This window comes from Malus sylvestris, chromosome 2 (genome assembly GCF_916048215.2).
Source record: "Malus sylvestris chromosome 2, drMalSylv7.2, whole genome shotgun sequence".
Classification (NCBI taxonomy): domain Eukaryota; kingdom Viridiplantae; phylum Streptophyta; class Magnoliopsida; order Rosales; family Rosaceae; genus Malus; species Malus sylvestris.
In genome coordinates, this window is record NC_062261.1 from 463,999 (window position 1) to 483,360 (window position 19,362).

The 19,362-nt window shown below is 39.2% G+C and overlaps 3 protein-coding genes across 5 annotated transcripts; 2 read left to right on the plus strand and 1 right to left on the minus strand.

The window, feature by feature from the left end:
* Positions 1 to 3,895: 3,895 nt before the first annotated feature.
* LOC126611577 (AUGMIN subunit 8-like) lies at positions 3,896 to 9,276 on the plus strand. Of its 2 annotated transcripts, none has more exons than XM_050279886.1 (7): positions 3,896 to 4,146; positions 5,679 to 7,199; positions 7,427 to 7,546; positions 8,006 to 8,122; positions 8,202 to 8,291; positions 8,507 to 8,614; positions 8,866 to 9,276. In XM_050279886.1, the coding sequence occupies exons 2-7, from the start codon at positions 5,862 to 5,864 to the stop codon at positions 8,968 to 8,970; spliced, it is 1,878 nt and encodes a 625-aa protein (XP_050135843.1). In that variant the 5' UTR covers positions 3,896 to 4,146; positions 5,679 to 5,861; the 3' UTR covers positions 8,971 to 9,276. The 2 variants fall into 2 exon arrangements, with proteins under 2 accessions (XP_050135843.1, XP_050135835.1); XM_050279878.1 differs by lacking the exon at positions 3,896 to 4,146 and adding an exon at positions 4,862 to 5,549.
* Positions 9,277 to 10,480: 1,204 nt separating this feature from the next.
* On the plus strand, positions 10,481 to 13,211 carry LOC126591894 (pentatricopeptide repeat-containing protein At4g30700). Of its 2 annotated transcripts, XM_050257615.1 has the most exons (2): positions 10,481 to 11,354; positions 11,460 to 13,211. In XM_050257615.1, exons 1-2 carry the CDS (start codon positions 10,543 to 10,545, stop codon positions 12,910 to 12,912), a joined length of 2,265 nt encoding a protein of 754 aa, XP_050113572.1. In that variant the 5' UTR covers positions 10,481 to 10,542; the 3' UTR covers positions 12,913 to 13,211. The 2 variants fall into 2 exon arrangements, with proteins under 2 accessions (XP_050113572.1, XP_050113564.1); XM_050257607.1 differs by having other exon boundaries at positions 10,481 to 13,211.
* A 363-nt stretch (positions 13,212 to 13,574) lies between these two features.
* On the minus strand, positions 13,575 to 18,777 carry LOC126591852 (cellulose synthase A catalytic subunit 7 [UDP-forming]-like). The gene is made up of 12 exons (XM_050257562.1): positions 18,621 to 18,777; positions 17,478 to 17,939; positions 17,242 to 17,344; positions 17,027 to 17,159; positions 16,653 to 16,919; positions 16,208 to 16,553; positions 15,844 to 16,107; positions 15,535 to 15,747; positions 15,224 to 15,437; positions 14,943 to 15,139; positions 14,469 to 14,822; positions 13,575 to 14,368 (listed from the first exon to the last, which is right to left on the minus strand). Exons 1-12 carry the CDS (start codon positions 18,693 to 18,695, stop codon positions 13,787 to 13,789), a joined length of 3,210 nt encoding a protein of 1,069 aa, XP_050113519.1. The 5' UTR covers positions 18,696 to 18,777; the 3' UTR covers positions 13,575 to 13,786.
* Positions 18,778 to 19,362: the final 585 nt, after the last annotated feature.

Genomic DNA, 19,362 nt, shown 5'->3' on the forward strand with positions numbered 1-19,362 from the left:
CTTTGGCCAACTTGATTTTTGTAAAATCTCACATGAATTAATATCAATCATTGATGACTAGTTGTGTAAGCATGTAGATTAACAAATAATGATCACTAAATTGAAAAAGTAATTCAATCTCATCAATAAAAACAAAAGGATAATTAATTTGGGAGAAATTAGGTTCACGTCATTCTTTTTGCTACTCCATTAATTAAAATCATATTCATTTTCAATTTTTGATCAAAGTTCTTGGGTATTAATAACATCATTAATTATTTGAATAATAAAATATTTTCATTTTTAAATATATTCCTTTAATGTTAAAAATGTTACAATTAGTATATTTATATTTATGGCTCAATTTTTTATCATATATTTTTATTTTTAGTTTGTACCAATTTTTTTTTTCATTTTATATTTGTACCCATATATTAGTTTTTTTTGTTCCCATATTTTTTAAAGTTTTATTTGTGTTTGTACCCATGTGTATACCATCACGTGAAATTGTATATTTAATCAATGATAGAAAAATTACAACATTTTTAAAAATTTGTAGAATTTTCTTTTAAGTTTTGTTTTGTACCCATGTATTAATTTCTTTTAGCATCTATATTTTTTAAAAATTCATTTGTTCTCATAATTTTTTAATCTTTTATTTGTACCCTAATTTATTTATAATGTACCAATTCTTCTTTATTAATGTACCACTTTGTTATATGTGAAATGTACTGACTTTTTTTGTAAAATGTACCAATTTTTTTTAACACTGTGGACACATTCTTTTGCCATTTATTATTTCTTATTTTTACATAGTTTTTATCCATTTATTCAATCAAAATGTTTGAATTTTTTTATTGTAACCATTTCTAATAGTATTATAATGAGGGATTTTAAATTTATAGGATTATAAATCTCATAAAATATCAAACAATTAATGTCAAAACTATAAAAATATAAATATTAATTGTAATATAATAAGGTGTACAAAGTTAAGGGACTTTGATCAAACTTTGAATACCATTAAGGTTTTAGTCAAAGAATGTTAAAGATTAGAGACCGCATCCAAAATATCCCATTAATTTGATTGCTTCTGAATTCATGACAAACAATAATAAGATTGCATATTCTCTGCAGCTGCATGATAAGAAATTATTGTCTTGTATGCATCCTCTAAGCATTGTTTCTGACCAACTGTTCCAATTTGCAGGTGAAAAGAAAAAAAAAGAATAATATTAATTAAAGTCAGAAAACCCGAAGCAATATGAACCAAGACAGACAACAAGGGAAGAAAACTGTAGGCCCTGAAAGATATGGGACAAAGGTTAGGGTTTTCAAACTTTTTAGCAGACATGTTATTTCATATCATATTATGTGTCCACATCTCCACACGTCGCAGCTATTAGAAGAAAACTCTTCAAAGAAAAAGCAAAAGATTGCATCAAACCTCATAATTTTCAAGTTTGTTTTTTTTTTTTTTTTTTTTAAAGAATCGAGATCTTCTCTGGATCTTTGTGTTCGAAACTTAAGGACTCGGAGGCTAGAGATCCATGCCATTGAAGAGTGAGAGAGAGATTCAGACTCTTGGTTTGTGTGAAGTAGATCAGTGAAATTGGCTAATGAGACTGTAAAATTGAAAATAAGTAGACCGGATCTTCGGGTTCGTCTACTTCATATACAAAAATCCAAAAATGATCTTAATTCTCTTTTCCGGATTATTGCACCTAATTGCAGATTAAATGATTAGTCTTTTTCAAGATCTGGTGATTATATGCAGGGCAATTTGGCTCCCACTGCTTTCGAGAGAGACTTAACCTTATACCCACGCCACCTCGGCATTTTGCTCTAAGAACAAATGGCACCGCGTTATTTAGTCTAGAATGTCACTGTGGTGTACACAGTTATAGATAAGTCTCTCTTTAACGCTTGAAATGATTAATGTGTGACCAACTTTTACTTTTCCTGGGTTCTTCCAAGCTGTAAATGGGCCTTCCAGCTTTCGGCCAAAAGCAACTTATGCTGCCAATGCCATATATGTAATAATATAATATACTGGCAAGCTGTTTAAGTGGTTCATTAGTGTCTAGCTTATGGTTAAAACAATATCATAAGGATAGTTTGTATTATTAATTATCTTGCTGCTGTCATGGCCCTTGTAGACTGGTAGTTGCCTAACAAAGACTCAAAGAGGGAAAAAATATTGGTGGCAAACATGAGGAATTAGGGAAGAATTAGCAAACAAGAAGGGATTAATTAACAATAGAGTAAAAAATATGGAAAAAGGAAGAGCAAGGAGAAGTTGCTTTGGGATGATTACTATGCGAGTTTGTTATTATTTTTATATAAGTGATATAGGGGAGGATGATTCAAACTCAAAACTTCAAGTACACATGTAAATACTCGTAATGAATTGAGCTATAAATTTTAACATTAATTAATTATGCAGATTTAATATAAAATTTTGAAGTGGAGGGAGAGGGAAAATAAAGATGAGGGTAGTTTGTGATCATCGCCCTTCTTTGTTTTCCTTTTTCTTTTACTTTTCTTCATGCATTTTTTAATAATATAATAAAACTTAGAACTCACACATGCATTGCTGATGATTATATTGCTAGCAATTTGGTAAAAACGTTACTTTTGGTCTGCTTACATGTGATATATATATACACACACACAATTTTTTTCTTTGTAATGCACTTGATCCTATTGGGTCCAATCATATTAATAAAATAACAAATATATATATATATATATATTTCATTTAGAAGTGTTTTTAAAAGAATTAAAAGAATTTTTAGAATCAATATTTAATAAAAATGTAAGTGCATTTTGGAAAAACATTTGAAGTGTTTTCTGCACGAAGCATGTGTTTTTTTTTTTTGCATAAAGCATTTTGAGTGCTTTTGAAAGCAAAAATACTTTCATAAAAAATATATTCAATCATTTTAAAATTATTTGCAAACAAACTCGTAGAATAAAAGTAATTGTAAGATCCTTTCAGTCTGGATCATCTAGCAGCCTGTTTTGGCTTGTCGATTCTATTTTTAAAGTGATGAAAGAGTAAAACTCTTTCTGAACGATGGTGATTTTTACCATTAAACTAACCACATTGAAGTATAAAAAATTCAACAAAATTTAGTGGGTGTGGATTTCAACATTGTCAAGATCCAAATTAATCCTAAATAATTACAGTTTCAAGCATATATGTTTCTTTGAGAGTAATCAACCATGCATCAATGCTTCATTTATAGATGAAACATCTTAATCCCAACTAATTACAACTAATCTTATATTTCACTTATTTTGTTGGTTTAACATTCTTTCTTTTTCAAGAAAAAAAAGGATAAACCTCAAAGTTGGTATTGCATCAATTTCCATCCTCGTACACTATTGTTTAATTGACACTTGAACTGCATCTATCAAGTTAGAATCAGCAGACTCAAAAAACAAATAGCTGTGCAGAGAAAATAAATATGCGGATATTATTTTTTGTAACAAATTAGTATGCAGATTTGAGCGAAACGAAGTTGATTAAAACAATATACTCTGAAGTACACTCTCGTAATTTAGGTTGAATTAAAATATTGGTCTTGAAAAAAATGTAAACTAGTTTGACATTTTTCTTAGTATATATATATATATATATATATATATATATAACTATAAAAGCATCAATGGAAAACAAGTTTGACATTTTTTTCTCAGTAAATGCAATTTAATACATTGATTTGGATCATGATGTTCTACTGCATGGAACTGGACGCAGGAGATAGGGGCCCATATTTAACTTTGTCAAAGGACTTATCAAGTAGGTGGCGCGAAATCAACGTCATCTCGGAGTGCCTCCCTCCAAATTGTAACCGTTTCTTCGCAATTTATATATTTAAAAAAATTCCAAAAACCCTTTTTTCAAATTAAAATACCCAGAAAATAATATTAAATTATTTCCTCAAATATATACCTTTTCCTTTCTCCATTTCCATCTCGGCACCTCTCCTTCAAACTCCGCCTCCCGCCGGAAATCTTTGACTTCCCGCCGGGAATACTTGACTCTCCGATCACCGCGAGGCGAATCCCCTCCGTTTCCGGCGACGCCTCCCAGCCACCGTCGCGTGACCTCCTGATTCGAATTCTCAAAGAGATTAAAGCAACTTCCTTCCGTTTTCGGTGAGTCTCAAATATCTCTTGGGATGCGAGTTTAGGGTTTTGATGATATGAGGAATTCTTGCAACGTTTTTTTTTTTTTTTTAATTTTATATTATTTGTTGTTAACTTTCGAGATAAACCGTAGTTACCAACGGTTAAATTATTTCCTTTTAAGTTGCAGGAAATTAATTGATTTATCATATGTTTTATTTTTTTTGGGAATTCTCGAGAGTTCTATTGAGATTCAATGAACTCTCTCTCTCTACAAAGACTGAAGCTTTGGCGTTTAGAGAGAGAAATTGCATGAGCAGTGAAGCAGTAAACGTGTCTTGGATTTGAGGGACACTGCCCTGTCGGCTGCAGACATATGTCATGGATCCCTCGTTGGGAATCCTTTTCATTTTTCTCTTCCGAATTTTTAACAAATGTTTCGACTTCGGTTCCTAAATCTGTGAAACAAAAACAAATGAACAACGATGGTCAAAACAAAAAGAACCACCTTATTTTTATCGACTTTCCGATTAACGATGTGTTTGCATTGCTTAATTTTATGTGTGTACGATTCTAACTGCTGTCCCAAAAATTCATGGGGATGGACAATGATCCTTCGTCCACGTGGACCTCCATGTCTTTTTCTCATTTGCCAAAGAACATTAGCACCTGCAAGTTTCAACCTTGGAATAATTGGAGATTTTAATATTGTGGATACAGACAAAACACCGCAGAAGCAAACCCTTAAGCATCATTTTAGTAAAGTAAGTAAATTTCTGGCAGTTGATCCCAGGTTTAGTCTGTATATTAGTTGGAAAAAAGTTAGAGAGAGAGGGGGTAGAGAGAGAAAGCTAAAAGCTTTGGATTGTTTTTGCAAGTTTTGTGATCGCTTTCATTGAATTCCCTTTCAGACAAAGAGTTGTGAGAGAAGGGAAAGCTGGGCACAGAGAGAGAGAGAGAGAGAGAGAGAGAGAGAGAGAGAGAGAGAGTGTGTGTGTGTGTGTAGGTGGTTTTTCTGAGTGAGAGTTGAGTTGAGTTGACCCATTGTCCAGCCCAACCGACCATGGCACTCCCGTGAGAGGGACCAGAGCAAAATTAAAGGCAGGGCGCTTATCCAGCACATACAGTACAACCCTTCAGTTTCTCTTATCCTGCACCCTCACCACTGTCCACTCCCTCTTCCCAGTCTCCCCAATGTTCCTAGGGTACCCTACCAGGCTGCCCTTGCATTCAGTTTTGTGGGTTATCAAAACCAACCTCTAACCATAACCGTCTTTGGCACCAGATGTTGTTTCCCCCCCTGCATAATTTCACTGCCGTGGCCTAATCTGATTGGATTTGCGGTTGTTTCTGTGAAAACAAATTACCCTTTTGAGATTATTTGCTGTAATTCTCAGATTGATTCTCAATTGGATCTGAGTCTCTGTAAAGATGTATGCTTTTTTGGGTTTTCAATGTTCCTTTTTCTTTTTCTTTTTTTTTATGGGTTGTTTATTCTTTGCTTTGCTTAGCCCCTCACTCTGCTGCTGTCTCTTACTTTTGATTTGTGCGTTTTGTGGCAGATTTATTGCAGAGAAAAGTATCTTCTTTTCAAGCAACAGGTTGTGTTATTCCATTGAGTGTTGGTATATGAATGTGGTGGGATTATATGAAATGCAAAGGCTGTCAAATATGTAAATTTGGTTCGATGAAGTGAAAGAACCAAATTCCATCTATGTGGTCTGAATTGGATTTGGATAGTGTGGATGGATGTGCGTGAATCAGCTCTAGCAGCGCTGAAGAAGAAAACAGCCGTGGAGACCCCAAGACCGCCGTTGGTTCCGGCGGAGAGGAACAACAATGCAGTCACCACCCGCCGCCCTCGAACGAGGGAAGTTAGTTCTAGGTACAAGTCTCACACTCCATCCTCAACAACTCCCTCATCACCTTCTGGTGCTCGGCGTTGCCCATCTCCAACCCTTACTAGCACCTCACGTCCAACATCGCCATTGGTGTCCAAGAGATCCCAATCTGTTGACAGAAGGCGACCTTCGACGCCCACTTCCCCGCCAAGTCCATCAACACCGGTCCGCGATGCAGATGTGCAATTTTCGTTCAGAAGACTAGCAAATGGTCGAATGCCAGAGGGTTTATGGCCTTCCACTATGAGAAGTTTGAGTGTTTCCTTTCAGTCTGATAGCATTTCAATTCCTGTTAGTAAGAAGGAAAAACCAGTGTCGAGTGCTCTGTCTGACCGCACTTTGAGGTCATCTTCGAATGTGGCTCATAGGCAGGCCGAAACACCTGCTGCTCCAAGAAAGCTTACAACGGAGAGAAAAAGGAGCCCTCTTAAAGGCAAAACTGCTCCTGATCAATCAGAGAATTCTAAGCCGGTTGATGGCTTGCATTCCCGATTGATAGATCAGCATCGATGGCCAAGTAGAATAAGTGGGAAAGTATCTTCGAATTCATTAAATAGAAGTGTGGATCTTGGTGCTAAAATTGTCAGGCTTGCTGCGCCAACTCCCGGAGTTGGGTTGTCTACGCTGAGGAGAACGCCACCATCTGATTCTTTGGGCAAATCTTTACAAAAATCCGCCAGTGATACTGCTGCATTATTACCGCTTCATCAAAGCTGTAAAGCAGGACTAGGAGCGAATTCAGTTGATGGTAATTCCCTGCAGGTATCCAGACCTCACAAGCTTGCCTCCACAAGTTTATCGGACAGGTTGTCATTAACATCTCATTCACTGAAATCTCAATCTTCGCTTAGTACTCCATCACAATCACGACCATCCTCGCCTAGTAAGAGCTCAATGTTTTCATCTTCTGTTACAAGAGGTTTAAGCCCGTCTCGATCAAGACCATCTACTCCTCCTTCTAGAGGAGTTAGTCCATCTAAGGCAAGGCCGTCCAGTACTTCTAGTCAATCAAGCAGTTCAACATCTGTGCTTAGTTTCATTGCAGATTTTAAGGGGAAAAAGGGTGCAAGTTACATTGAAGATGCTCATCAGTTGCGTTTACTTTACAATAGATGTTTGCAATGGCGATTTGCTAATGCAAGGGCAGAGGTTGTACTTTATGTTCAGAAAGTAAATGCAGAGGTGGGTGTTTGTTCTCTTTGAACTAGAAAACTTTTAGGCATATTTCTTTGCTCTACTAATTTCTTAATTATTTCCTACTATTATTTATCATGTCCCGTCTTACTAACTTCCTAGTGCTGAATAGTTTGTTCAATGATATTGATTTGTTGTATGGTCAGGGTTGTGCAAACTTATTCTAAGTGACGAATATTATGTCAACTTACATCGGAATTTAATTGATCTTGCAGAGAACTTTATTGAATGTGTGGAACAGTACAATAAGCTTGTGGGATTCAGTAATCAAGAAACGAATCGATCTCCAGCAGTTGAAGCTTGAACTTAAGCTGAAGTCAGTATTGAATGATCAAGTAATGCATCTTTTCCACGACAGTGATGTCATGTTATCTGCAATGTTTTCAGTGATTGCATTAATCCTTTAAGGATTCCTGTAAGTCAAAGACTAGGTTATGATGCAGAAAATATGTGAAACTTTAGTGTGGTCCTCAAATTATTCTGCACCGAGCAGTTAGGATGCATTCTAAGATTTCATCCGTGTGAACCTTTGGAAATGCTTGGAATAGCTTATAACCGGCCTTGTTATCAAGGAATAGGAACTATATAGTAGAAGAGAGTTGATGATGAAGGCAAAAGTTCATCATGTTCTGTTTGTAATCAAATTCAGTTTGAAAACCCAAGCAAATTAGTGCCAAGAGTGACATTTGTTGGAAATAATAAATCATGTTAGGCATGTCTTAGTTCAGAGGCTTTCCTGTTAAATTTTGGTCCCATATTGTATCTTACTCGTACCCTTTCTAATGATTGGTCAGATGGCCTACCTTGACGACTGGGGTTTACTTGAAACCGAGCATATTGCTGCATTCTCTGGGGCTATGGAAGATTTGGAGGCAAGCACTCTACGTCTTCCAGTGACTGGAGGGGCAAGGGTATGTTAAGTTGTAAAAGATCATTAATTTGATTTGTGGAAAGAGACTTTTTCTCCTCACTATACTTACACTTTTACAGGCGGATTTGGATTCTTTGAAGGTAGCTATCTGCTCAGCGGTTGATGTGATGCAGGCAATGGCATCCTCCATATGCTGTTTGCTCTCACAGGTGAGATTCATGCATCCATAGTTTACGTTGACCATGTTGTGATAGCTTTCAACCTCCGTCCTTTTACTACATTCTTTATGACATACACCGGGTAGCACTAACGATCAATGATGTAGAGGTTGCGTATATTGTGCACACAAAGTTTGTGTTTGGAGGATTTATCTTTCAGAAAAGACAGACGTAATAACACAGAACTTTACATTCATGTGATGTAGGTGGAGGGCGTGAACAGTTTGGCTTCTGAACTTGCTGTTGTAGCAGCACAGGAGAAAGCCATGCTTGATGAGTGCGAGGTGCTGTTGGCTTCAGCAGCAGCTATGCAGGTAAAACAATGAGACCATTTATTTTTAATGAACAGAATGTAATTAGGAAAAGCAAATCCTCGTGTATGTTTGGGGAGGTCGGGGGCTTTCTGTCACATTTGTTCTGTCGTGGTATTGAATATTCTTCAGTTTGATGAACACTGATTTCTGTTCAGCCGAGCGTGTCTTCAGTTTGATAAATCATGTTGCAACATTAACTGCTTATAAACATTGTACTTAATTAACTTTTGATTACTGGCTGCTCAAAACAGGTAGAGGAATACAGCCTGAGGACCCATCTCATGCAAACGAAACAAGACTTTGGAAAAGCGAGCGCCCAATTTTGGCAACCAAGACTTGTTCTTGATCCTGACTAGCTTCAAAGCCAACAATATAAACTCGCGTTGTCAATTCCGAAGGGATAAATACATACCGGGGCAGAGATAAATGTCTCCGTCGGTTCTCCGTGAATGTAAATTGATTTTTCTTTTTTCCTTGGAATGTCATCTTGCTTTTTTCGAAAATTTTCCTTTTTTTTTCTGAGCAGAGGGCCGTCGGCTCCATGCTTTCCGGTGTAATTTTTGGTGCTACGCAGATGAAAAGGAAATGCAAAGGAAGCAAAGGATTGGAATTCAGTGTAGAAGCAAAAGTTTCAAAGGAAATGAAATAGGAAATCGTCGTAATTACCAATGTTCTATTTATGCTGCCTTGGATTTGAGTTTTACTTGTTTTATGGCTCGTTTGAAACTGTTTTTAAAATGACTGAAAGCGTTTTTAAGCTCCTTCACCATTGTTTTATGTCTTTACTGCTGAACAAGTGTATGTTATTGGTCTAACAACCGTTAGGCCTCAACTAGCCGGTCTGTGTATACCCGACCTGTTAATCTGGCCCAACCTACCCGTTGATCCGTCGAGTTTCACCTCAAGTCCGAAAGACTCTTAGGCTGACTGCTTGACCCCATCACCTGTTCGACACACCACATTCAAAGATCTTCCAACGTTTATCTTAGTTCTCATGCAAAATATTTTCTAAAACTAAATTTTTTTAATTTTTTCACAAAAACTGTGAGTAATAACCACCATTTTCAAATCAATTTTGGCAATTTTTACAAGATTAATTATAAGCCAAAATTCGAGTCATTTTCGTCGCACTACATGTTTCCTAAAATCAATTTAGAAAATTTCGAATATTTTGGAAAATTTTGGGGGCCTACTATTAGTTTATATTATTTTTTTTTTCAACTTTAAATTTGGGACCTAATAACTAGTATGATCACATTCAAAAGTCTTGCAACATTTTCGTAGCGCCGACGCAATATATTTCCTAAAACCAAAAATTTTAATTTCTTTTACAAAATTGTGAGTTACAACCCACATTTCAAATGGATTTTGGGAATTTTTACCGTATACAATATAAGCAAAATTTCGAATCATTCTCATCGCACCACATGTTTCTAAAATTAATTTAAGACATTCTAAAGACTTTTGACACATAAAAAAAATTTGGTGGCCCACTATTAGTTTATATATACTTTTTCTATTTTGCATCGTTAAAAATAAATAAATAATAGTTTCGGGAGCTAATAAATGGTTGGATCACATCGAAAGATCTTGCAACATTTCCCTTAGCTCCCACTCAAAATATTTCATAAAACTAAAATTTTCAATTTTTTTACAAAAACTGTGAGTTATAACTCATGTTTTCATATCGATTTTGGAAATTTTTACAATACACATTATAAGCCAAAATTCGATCCATTTTCATCGCTACGCATGTTTGTTAAATTTAACTTATGACATTCTAAAGATTTTCAACCCATAACAAAATATTTAGTTTTTTCCAATTTACCCTAATTGATTTTGTTTATCAAGAGAGAAACAGGAATTCCCGCCAAAATAAAAAAACATCCTCAAACGCTCCGTAGAGACACAAAACAAAACACAAACACATGATTAGCAGGAACATAAGCAGCTGCCGCGCGCCACAACTTGATCGGAACTTCTTCCTCGGACTCCTCAACAAGGCGACCTGTCTCTCTCACCTGACCCAGACCCACGCGCAGATCATCCTCAATGGCTACCAAAACGACCTCGCCACCGTCACCAAGCTCACCCACAAGTTCTCCGACCTCAAGGCCATGCGCCACGCACGTGACCTCTTCCTCTCCATCGCAAGACCCGACCTTTTCCTCTTCAACGTCGTCATCCGAGGCTTCGCCGCCAACGCCGCACCTTTCTCTGCGATTTCTCTCTACACCCATTTGCGGAAGAACACTAATCTTAAACCCGACAAGTTCACTTACGCTTTCGCCGTGTCGGCCGCTTCGGGCTTTAAGGACGAGAAATATGGGGTTTTGCTGCACGCGCACTCGATTGTTGATGGGTTAGGATTGAATTTGTATGTTGGGTCGATTGTTGTTGACTTTTACTTCAAGTTTTCCCGGGTTGAGTTAGCACAGAAGGTGTTTGATGGATTGCCCGAGAAGGACACGGTTTTGTGGAATACGATGATATCTGGGTTGGTGAGGAATTGTTATTACTCTGATTCGATGCGGGTTTTTGGAGATATGGTTGTGGGTGGGATGGGTTTTGATTCGACGACATTGGCAACCGTGCTTCCTGCAGTGGCAGAGTTGCAGGAGTTGAAAGCAGGGATGGGAGTTCATTGTTTGGCTCTGAAGGCTGGATATCATTCAGATGTTCATGTGCTTACCGGCTTGGTTTCGTTGTATTCAAAATGTAAGGAGCTAGAGACGGCAAGGTTGTTATTTGGGCACATTAGTCGAACCGATTTGATATGTTATAATGCAATGATTGCCGGATACACTTGCAACAATGAAACTGAATCATCGGTTAGTCTTTTCAGGGATTTGCTTGCTTCTGGGGAGAAAGTCAATTCGAGTACAATTGTTGGGTTGATTCCTGTGTCTTCTCCTTTCGGTCATCTGCATCTCACTGGCTCTCTTCAAACTTTCTGTGTGAAATCTGGTATTGTTTCTCATCCTTCAGTTTCGACTGCATTTGTTACAGTTTATTGTAGACTGAATGAGATTGAATCGGCAAGACAGCTTTTTGATCAGTCTAAGGAGAAAACTTTGGCATCTTGGAATGCCATGATCTCGGGATATACCCAAAATGGGCTGACGGAGACTGCAATATCTCTTTTCCGTGAAATGATGTCTGAATTCAGTCCAAACCCTGTTACAGTTACAAGTATTCTTTCGGCATGTGCTCAGCTCGGAGCTATAAGTCTTGGGAAATGGGTCCATGGTTTGATTAAGAGCAAAAATCTTGAGTCTAACATCTATGTATTGACTTCTCTAGTTGACATGTATGCAAAGTGTGGGAGCATTGTGGAAGCTCGGAAGTTATTCGACTCGATGACAGAGAAAAATGTGGTCACTTGGAATGCCATGATATCTGCTTATGGTCTTCATGGTGATGGGCACGAAGCACTAAAACTCTTTACCGAGATGTTGCATTCTGGGATTTCCCCAAGCGCGGTTACTTTTCTATCCATCTTGTATGCTTGTAGCCATGCTGGCTTGGTGAGAGAAGGTGAAGAAATCTTCGATCATATGGTTCACAACCATGGCTTTGAGCCCTTGCCCGAGCATTATGCCTGCATGGTTGACATCCTTGGCAGAGCTGGAAAGTTAGAGAAGGCGTTGGAATTTATAAAGGAACTGCCAGGTGAGCCAGGTCCTCCCGTTTGGGGTGCATTGCTTGGTGCTTGCATGATTCACAAGAACACCGAACTGGCGCGTGTGGCTTCCGAAAGGCTATTTGAATTGGACCCAGATAATACAGGATATTATGTCTTGCTCTCCAATGTGTACTCAGCTGACAGGAACTTTCCGAAGGCTGCTTCGGTACGACAGGTAGTTAAGAATAGAAATTTGGCAAAGACTCCGGGATGCACTCTCGTTGAGATTGGTGAGACCCCACATGTTTTTACATGTGGTGATCGATCTCATCCTCAAGCAAAGGCAATCTATAGGATGCTGGATAAGTTAATGGGAAAAATGGCTGAGGCTGGATTTCAGACTGAAACTGTGACTGCTTTGCATGACGTTGAGGAGGAAGAGAAGGAGTTAATGATGAAGGTTCATAGTGAGAAGCTGGCCATTGCTTTTGCCCTGATTGAAACTGCACCAGGGACAGAAATTAGAATCTTTAAGAATCTCCGGGTTTGTTTGGATTGCCATAATGCAACTAAATTTATATCCAAGATCACAGAAAGAGTTATCGTAGTCAGGGATGCTAATAGATTCCATCATTTCAAAGACGGCGTTTGTTCTTGTGGAGACTATTGGTGACAAAAAGTTTTCTGCACCAGTATGCAAGCATCTACTTCTGCAGTTTCACATTGCTTCCATGGTAAAAAGTGGACAGTCACTTCATCAGTAACTTTCACATCTTAACAAGGACACTGAGCATTTTTCACCGGAAATAGATGAAGCTGAACCCCGTCCAGTACTCTGGCATGGAATGACAATTGTTTCGACGCTCTCTTTCTGGTATACTCCCGGCAAGCACTTATAGCATATATCCTGTTTGCATTGTATTCTGATTCATCTGGCTATTCAAATACAAGCCTCAGACGATTTTCGAAATTCCAGTAGGAAATCATCTTTGTAATTTATTTGGTTTTAACATTTTTAACCTCAAAATAGAAGAAATTGTTCAAATAAGCACATCAAACTGCTTCGATTCTTCGATGCTTATGTTTCATGCACCCTTCTTCAATAATTTTTCTGAGAATTTTTTTCTTTCTTCTGTGCTAAACCCTAAATCAGGAGAAAAACTAGTGGTGCACCTGGTGCATCCGACATCCCTCACATTTGCAACATCATCTGAGCAGCACGTAACTATAAGCGTGAGATAGATGTGTTGAAAAACCCGCACACCTAACAAGATGTATGTAAGTTTTTCTTGTAAATCAGACATAAGGTAGATGTGATGGCACAACATAAGAACAGAATAATAAACTGAGACTCCATTGAGCTCCCTTGTGAGGTAGTGCCAAAGGCATTACAAACAACACTTTTCCAATTCACTTACAAAACTTGGTACATTGATTGCACTTCAAAGCTACACAAAAATTCTTAATCTACCTTTATTCGTTCTTGTGCTGCATATATATCTTCAGCATGCACATTTCAGAAAAGGATGAAAGGAATGCAAGTATTTTCAGCAGTTGATTCCGCATTGCTTCGTGTTGGGTCCCTTGGTTTTCATCACAAATGGATCGATTCGGACCCAGAGTAAAGAGAAGATGGAAGCCAGGAGAATTGACCAAATGACAACAATGGTCGGCGTCCGGTTCTGCCTCCCCATGAGACCTTTAAGGAAGGGATAGAGATGGACAATCACCCAAAATGCAAAGAAGAGCTTCCCAAACAGAGGCCCCCATGATTGGTACCCGTTGTTTATGGCGTCCGAAACCCCAGCAACGACTCCAACAAGGTTGATGACTAAGATTGTGGTTGGAGGGATAAGGAGGGTTGTCCATTTAAACGCGTATAATTCCCCGAAATCCTCATCGTCTGATGACTTGGCTGTGACTGTGAAGTTGGTGTCAATGCCGGCTAAAACCTTGAGAAGACCTTGCACAACGGCGAAGAGGTGAGCTGAGACACCACCAATCACCCAGAACTGCTCGTTTCTCCACCATTCTTCAATGCTCACTCCGCTCCACCTCAGCTCAAGAATGCCGGTTCCAAAGATTGAGAGAAACAGCGCAATGAAGAAGAGACTTGCAAAAGTGCTTATCTGCAATTTAAAAAAGAAAACACAAAAAAGTACAACTTTGATAAAAATGGACGCTTTCATTTGTTATTTATCAACTCCTATGATTCAATGTAATGCAAACCTGTGGCATGATGAATTTATCGGTGAGCAAGCAGACGGCAGGGAGGATACAATAGGCAAGAAGAGGGAGGGAGGTGAAAGGGTAGACAGTAGTGTTGACATAAGCAAAACGCTCTAGCCACTTGAGTTTCCCTCCCTTGTAGCCATACCAGAGTGGACTGTGGCGACTGAAAAAGATCTCAATCGAACCAAGTGCCCAACGAAGAACCTGGTTGAGTCGATCTGACAAGTTGATGGGAGCTGTGCCCTTGAATGCAGGTCTATCCGGCATGCAGTAAATTGATCTCCAACCACGGCAATGCATCTTGAATCCCGTTAGGATATCCTCTGTGATAGATCCGTAAATCCAACCTAGCTGCATATATCCAAAAGTAGCAACATATTCCACAATGAATCAACAAAATCTGCACTAACTTGACTCATAAGGTACCGAATTTAACAGCGGATAACTGAAGAAAATTGTTGAAAATTTTACCTCTAAACCCCATTCGGTTTTGTCTTCATAACCGCAACTGATCACATGAATGGCTTCTTTAAGCATCGCTGCTGGGCTTGAGGAAGGAGGGACACCGCCTTGTTCCATCAGAGTTGAAGTCACGAAAATTGCAGACTGTCCGAATTTCTTTTCAAAATTCATATGGGACATCAGTAGCTCTTTGTCATCATCCCTTCCTGTTCAATATTATGTAACTTTAAGTTTTACTTGAGCCAGAATAAAAAAAGTATCATTGAAAATGATTGCTTTTGATAAATCACCTTGTAGGTTTGTACCATCTCCATTTGCATCATGCTTGGAGTACTTTGGAAGCTTCTTGCGGCGTCCAAAACACGGGCAGCAGTCACAGCTTATCATCTTCGGGCGCTTAGGAGCCTTCGGAGGATCATAGCCGTATAAAGCTTGCCTTCTGAACACACATCCTGTTCCCACATACACAGGACCTTGAATTCCATCCAGACCTTTCATGTTTATCTGAAAATCAATGAGAATAAAATTGTCATTTCGGTTCATTTTATTAGCACATCTTAAGAAACAACTGATCTCCGTGTTTCCTGTGATGATCACTTACATCGAAGAAGACTGTATTTCTGTTCGCATAACGATCATTTCTGTCAATGCCATCGAATCTTTGAGGGAACTGGACATAGCAAACCTTCCTTCCGATTTGGGGGTCCATCAAGAAACACATTGCCTCTCTTGCAGCCTTGCTGTTGTTTACGTAATGGTCACAATCCAAGTTGAGCATGAAAGGAGCATTTGTAAGTACTCCGGAGACACGAACCTGATCATATACATATATATGAGTAGAATTTGTTACTTGGTAATCAAGAAAAAGAAGAAAAGGAATATGTTTGAATTGATAGTTTTGTTTAGTTACCAGGGCATTCATGGCACCGGCCTTCTTGTGATGTTGAAATCCCGGTCTCTTCTCACGAGACACGTAGACAAGACGGGGAAGCTCATTTCCTTCAGTATCAAGACCTCCGCTGTGACCAAGAAAGACTTGAATCATGCCGGGGTGATCCTTGGTGTTGTTTCCGGGCCACGGTGTCCCATCTTGCATAATCCACCCTTCTGGCGGAACCTTTGTGGCTTTTGCAACAAGCGCATTTATCCTAACCTTGAATTCCTCATACTCTCTCTGCATGTCATCCGTACACAAAAATTACGGTCAGTCAGCCTTCATCTTAATCAAGCAGGTTCTAGTACTGATATGAATGTGATTATATACGCACACATACCTTCATAGCTCGGCGTTCCTTGACAAATGTTGGCTGCACTTTGTCCTTGAGATAATCAATCTTCTCGCAGAAGTAGAACTCGGGCGCTCGAGGCTCAATCGCAAACTTCTTGCAGAAAGGTACCCATTTGCGCGCAAACTCTGCAGTTTCTGACAAGGCTTCGAAGGTCAGCATGGAAGCTCCATCATCAGAGATGTAGCATGAGATCTTATCGACAGGGTAATCCATGGACAAAATTGAAAGAACTGTGTTGGCTGTATTAAGTGGAGGTTCCTTCATGGGATCCACAGTACTCACAAACACATCTACCGGACAAAGCATGTTCGGTTCACCTTCCCTCTCATACCTGCATCAGTTGATAGCATCGTATTAACTTACTAACTAGTTATCGCTCGGGTGCTACTGTACTCATATTTCACAAATGTGTGTGTGTGTATGTATATACCTGAGGGAAAGGCGATCGAGGTAGGTCTCGCGATCAATGGGGTACCACTTTGGGAACTGATCAAGGATCCATGAAACTGCAAACCATATTTCACATGTGACAGACACTAACCAGAGACCGAATGCGTCAGTGACCGGATTCAAAAGCCTGTATCGAAGGAAGAAGGCCAAAATGAAAAGCCGAGCCACAATGATCATCCGATAAGGGTTGATCTTGCTTGAAGCAATTGGTACTTTCCTTGAGAGTGGCTGCCTAGCTTCATCTATCCTGCATTATGCAGTACAAATACACAACATATATATGTTGGTAAATGAAATTAAGGACTTAATTACTGGGTTGAATTGAGTTAATTAGCTTAAAGATCATATATGTACATGGCCATGTCGGCATCATTCAAATCATCGGGTTGATCATTGCCACCGAGGTTGCCTTGCTGCATTTTCCAGTCGTCCATTCTTTCTTTCCATCCACCTCCCTCTCTCTTCTCAGCGTCCCACCTTTCACTTCCTGTATGAATGCAAGGCGCGCGTATATGTAAAAGAAAGTTTGGATAGATAGATAGGAGAACAAGTGAATGAACGAAGTATACCAGTCTCAGAAGCCGGATACGGATGCACTCGTTTATGCAACGAAGATGATAACATCTGTGGATCTCCGTGAGCGTGCGATGAGTATGTGAGCTCACCGCTTACCTGCACGAAATTAAGAATGCACGTATGTGCATGAATGAAAAATAGTACTAGAGTGATCCTTATGCATGGATCACAATTTATCGAGAGAGCTACTATTGGTACTCCAAAAAAGTCATTTTGCACTCAGCCTTACAGGGCGGGATCTGCCTCCGGCGATTACAGGTGGTGGGAAATGTGACTCCTGATCAGGATCATCGGGGCCTCTTCCGTAGCTCATCTTTCCATGGAGCATGGCTTCAGCCATCTGCTCATTATTAGGCTTGTAATACGGCGATCTGGCAGCAGCGTTGCTGATAGTTTGATCATGGTCATCTTCCGGATGATCGTGATTCATGTTGAATTCGTGTTCAATGTCATCAAGGTCCTCTTCGTCATCGTCTCCTTCGACACGGGGGCTGCCTTTGAGACGCTTGTATCGGGTTTTGCACTGAGGGCAGTTCTGGGAGCCTTCCCTGCGCTCGTACTCGTAGCATGGCCTGCACACTGGGAAGCCACACTCGTTGCACGCCACGAACAAGTCTCCGTCCACCGTCAACCCCACGTCGTCGCCGCATATCTCGCAGACCTGTCCGTCCAAGTTCCTTAATGGCTTGTGCTGCACCCATTAAAAACAAAAAATATAACTTCAACTATTCACAAAACAAACTGAAAGCAAAGCGTAGTTGCTCAAGAACACAAAAATCCCATATTACACGAGGGTTTTGCGACAAAATTACTCCATACATGACATATTGTGCAGATGAAGATGCAAGTGTGAGGAAAAATATAAGATCGGCGTGATTAGTAGTAAGTTTTTGACCTAGTGTACATATAGTCACACATACCAACATGCAAAGTCATAGGACATACTAGTCGTTTTTTTTCAAATGGCAGAATTAGGGCTCGTTTGAATATGCTTTTAAAATGACTGAAAGTATTTTTGATGAAATTGATTTTGAGTTCTAAAAGCACTTTTAAGTGCTTTTTGGAAGAAGCACCAGATATGCGTTTTTTGCAGGAAACATTTGAAAAGTGTTTTTTCAAGATTCACTTAGATTTTTGCTAAGAATTGGTTTCAAAAACATTTTCACCAAAAACGGTTTCAGTCATTTTAAAAGCACATCCAAACGAGCCCTTAATCGAGATAAGCTCTTTGGTACTGGTCAAAGGCATAAGGTGCCTTGATCAACATCGACCATCCCCTATTTGTATTAAACCAAACCCCGCAGAGAAAGAGAACCAACTAAAGAAAATCCAACACCATCAAAACAAACATGGTGATGAATGTATTAGCTACCTCTTCATGGCCACGAATGACGACGAGTTCATTGCGGTTGTGAGACCCGGCAACAAGTCCGGCGCTGGCTTCCATGTCGGCAGCCTGTGTCGATTCGAGGTTCGATAGCGATCAATAATGCTGATGGTCAAATACGGTGAGGGTTCTATTTTATGATGAAGGATGGAAGAAGTAGTTCGTAGCTAGGTGGGGAGGGTAGCTTGGGAGAGGTCTTTCTCTTACCTAATGTGAGAGAGAGAGAGAGAGAGAGAGAGAGAGAGAGAGAGAGAGAGAGAGAGAGAGAGAGGGAGGGAGGGAGGGAGTCCACGTAACCATCGAGGTGGCTGATGGTGGTTGTTAGTTGCAGGGTCTCCGTTGCCTTGAAGCTAAGCTTTCCTTCCATTCTTCAAATATACTCCACAACCGTCCTTCTCGTTTTTGCGCTGTCGCTCTTCATATTTTTGTTGTTGTAAGTTGTAACTATTAAATTGTTGGTGCCTCTAGCTACAAATTTTAGTGCTCAATACACGAAAAAATATTTAGTTTTAATATACGTCAATCATACAACCCCACATACAAATTTTTCTTTACGTATTATTATATAATTGATACGCGACGTTGAAATTCCACTTTCATTTGGCAGAGAGTGCTGTTAGAGATGCATGGTGGAAATCCAAAGTTCCTCTTTTCGAAATGTCGTCACAAATTTTATTTTTTTATTTTTCATTCTTAATTTGACTTATTTTTGGTAAGGATAAGTGTG

Excerpts from the sequence above, each read along its gene's own strand:
- LOC126591852 (XM_050257562.1), bottom strand. The coding sequence starts at position 18,695 with ATGGAAGCCAGCGCCGGACTTGTTGCCGGGTCTCACAACCGCAATGAA. Across the intron at positions 16,554-16,652 it reads CTCGATCGCCTTTCCCTCAG|GTATGAGAGGGAAGGTGAAC; the intron begins GTATATACATAC and ends CAACTGATGCAG. Across the intron at positions 15,748-15,843 it reads CCGGTGCCATGAATGCCCTG|GTTCGTGTCTCCGGAGTACT; the intron begins GTAACTAAACAA and ends GTATATGATCAG.
- LOC126591894 (XM_050257607.1), top strand. The coding sequence starts at position 10,543 with ATGATTAGCAGGAACATAAGCAGCTGCCGCGCGCCACAACTTGATCGG.
- LOC126611577 (XM_050279886.1), top strand. The coding sequence starts at position 5,862 with ATGGATGTGCGTGAATCAGCTCTAGCAGCGCTGAAGAAGAAAACAGCC. Across the intron at positions 7,547-8,005 it reads AGTCAGTATTGAATGATCAA|ATGGCCTACCTTGACGACTG; the intron begins GTAATGCATCTT and ends ATGATTGGTCAG. Across the intron at positions 8,615-8,865 it reads CTTCAGCAGCAGCTATGCAG|GTAGAGGAATACAGCCTGAG; the intron begins GTAAAACAATGA and ends TGCTCAAAACAG.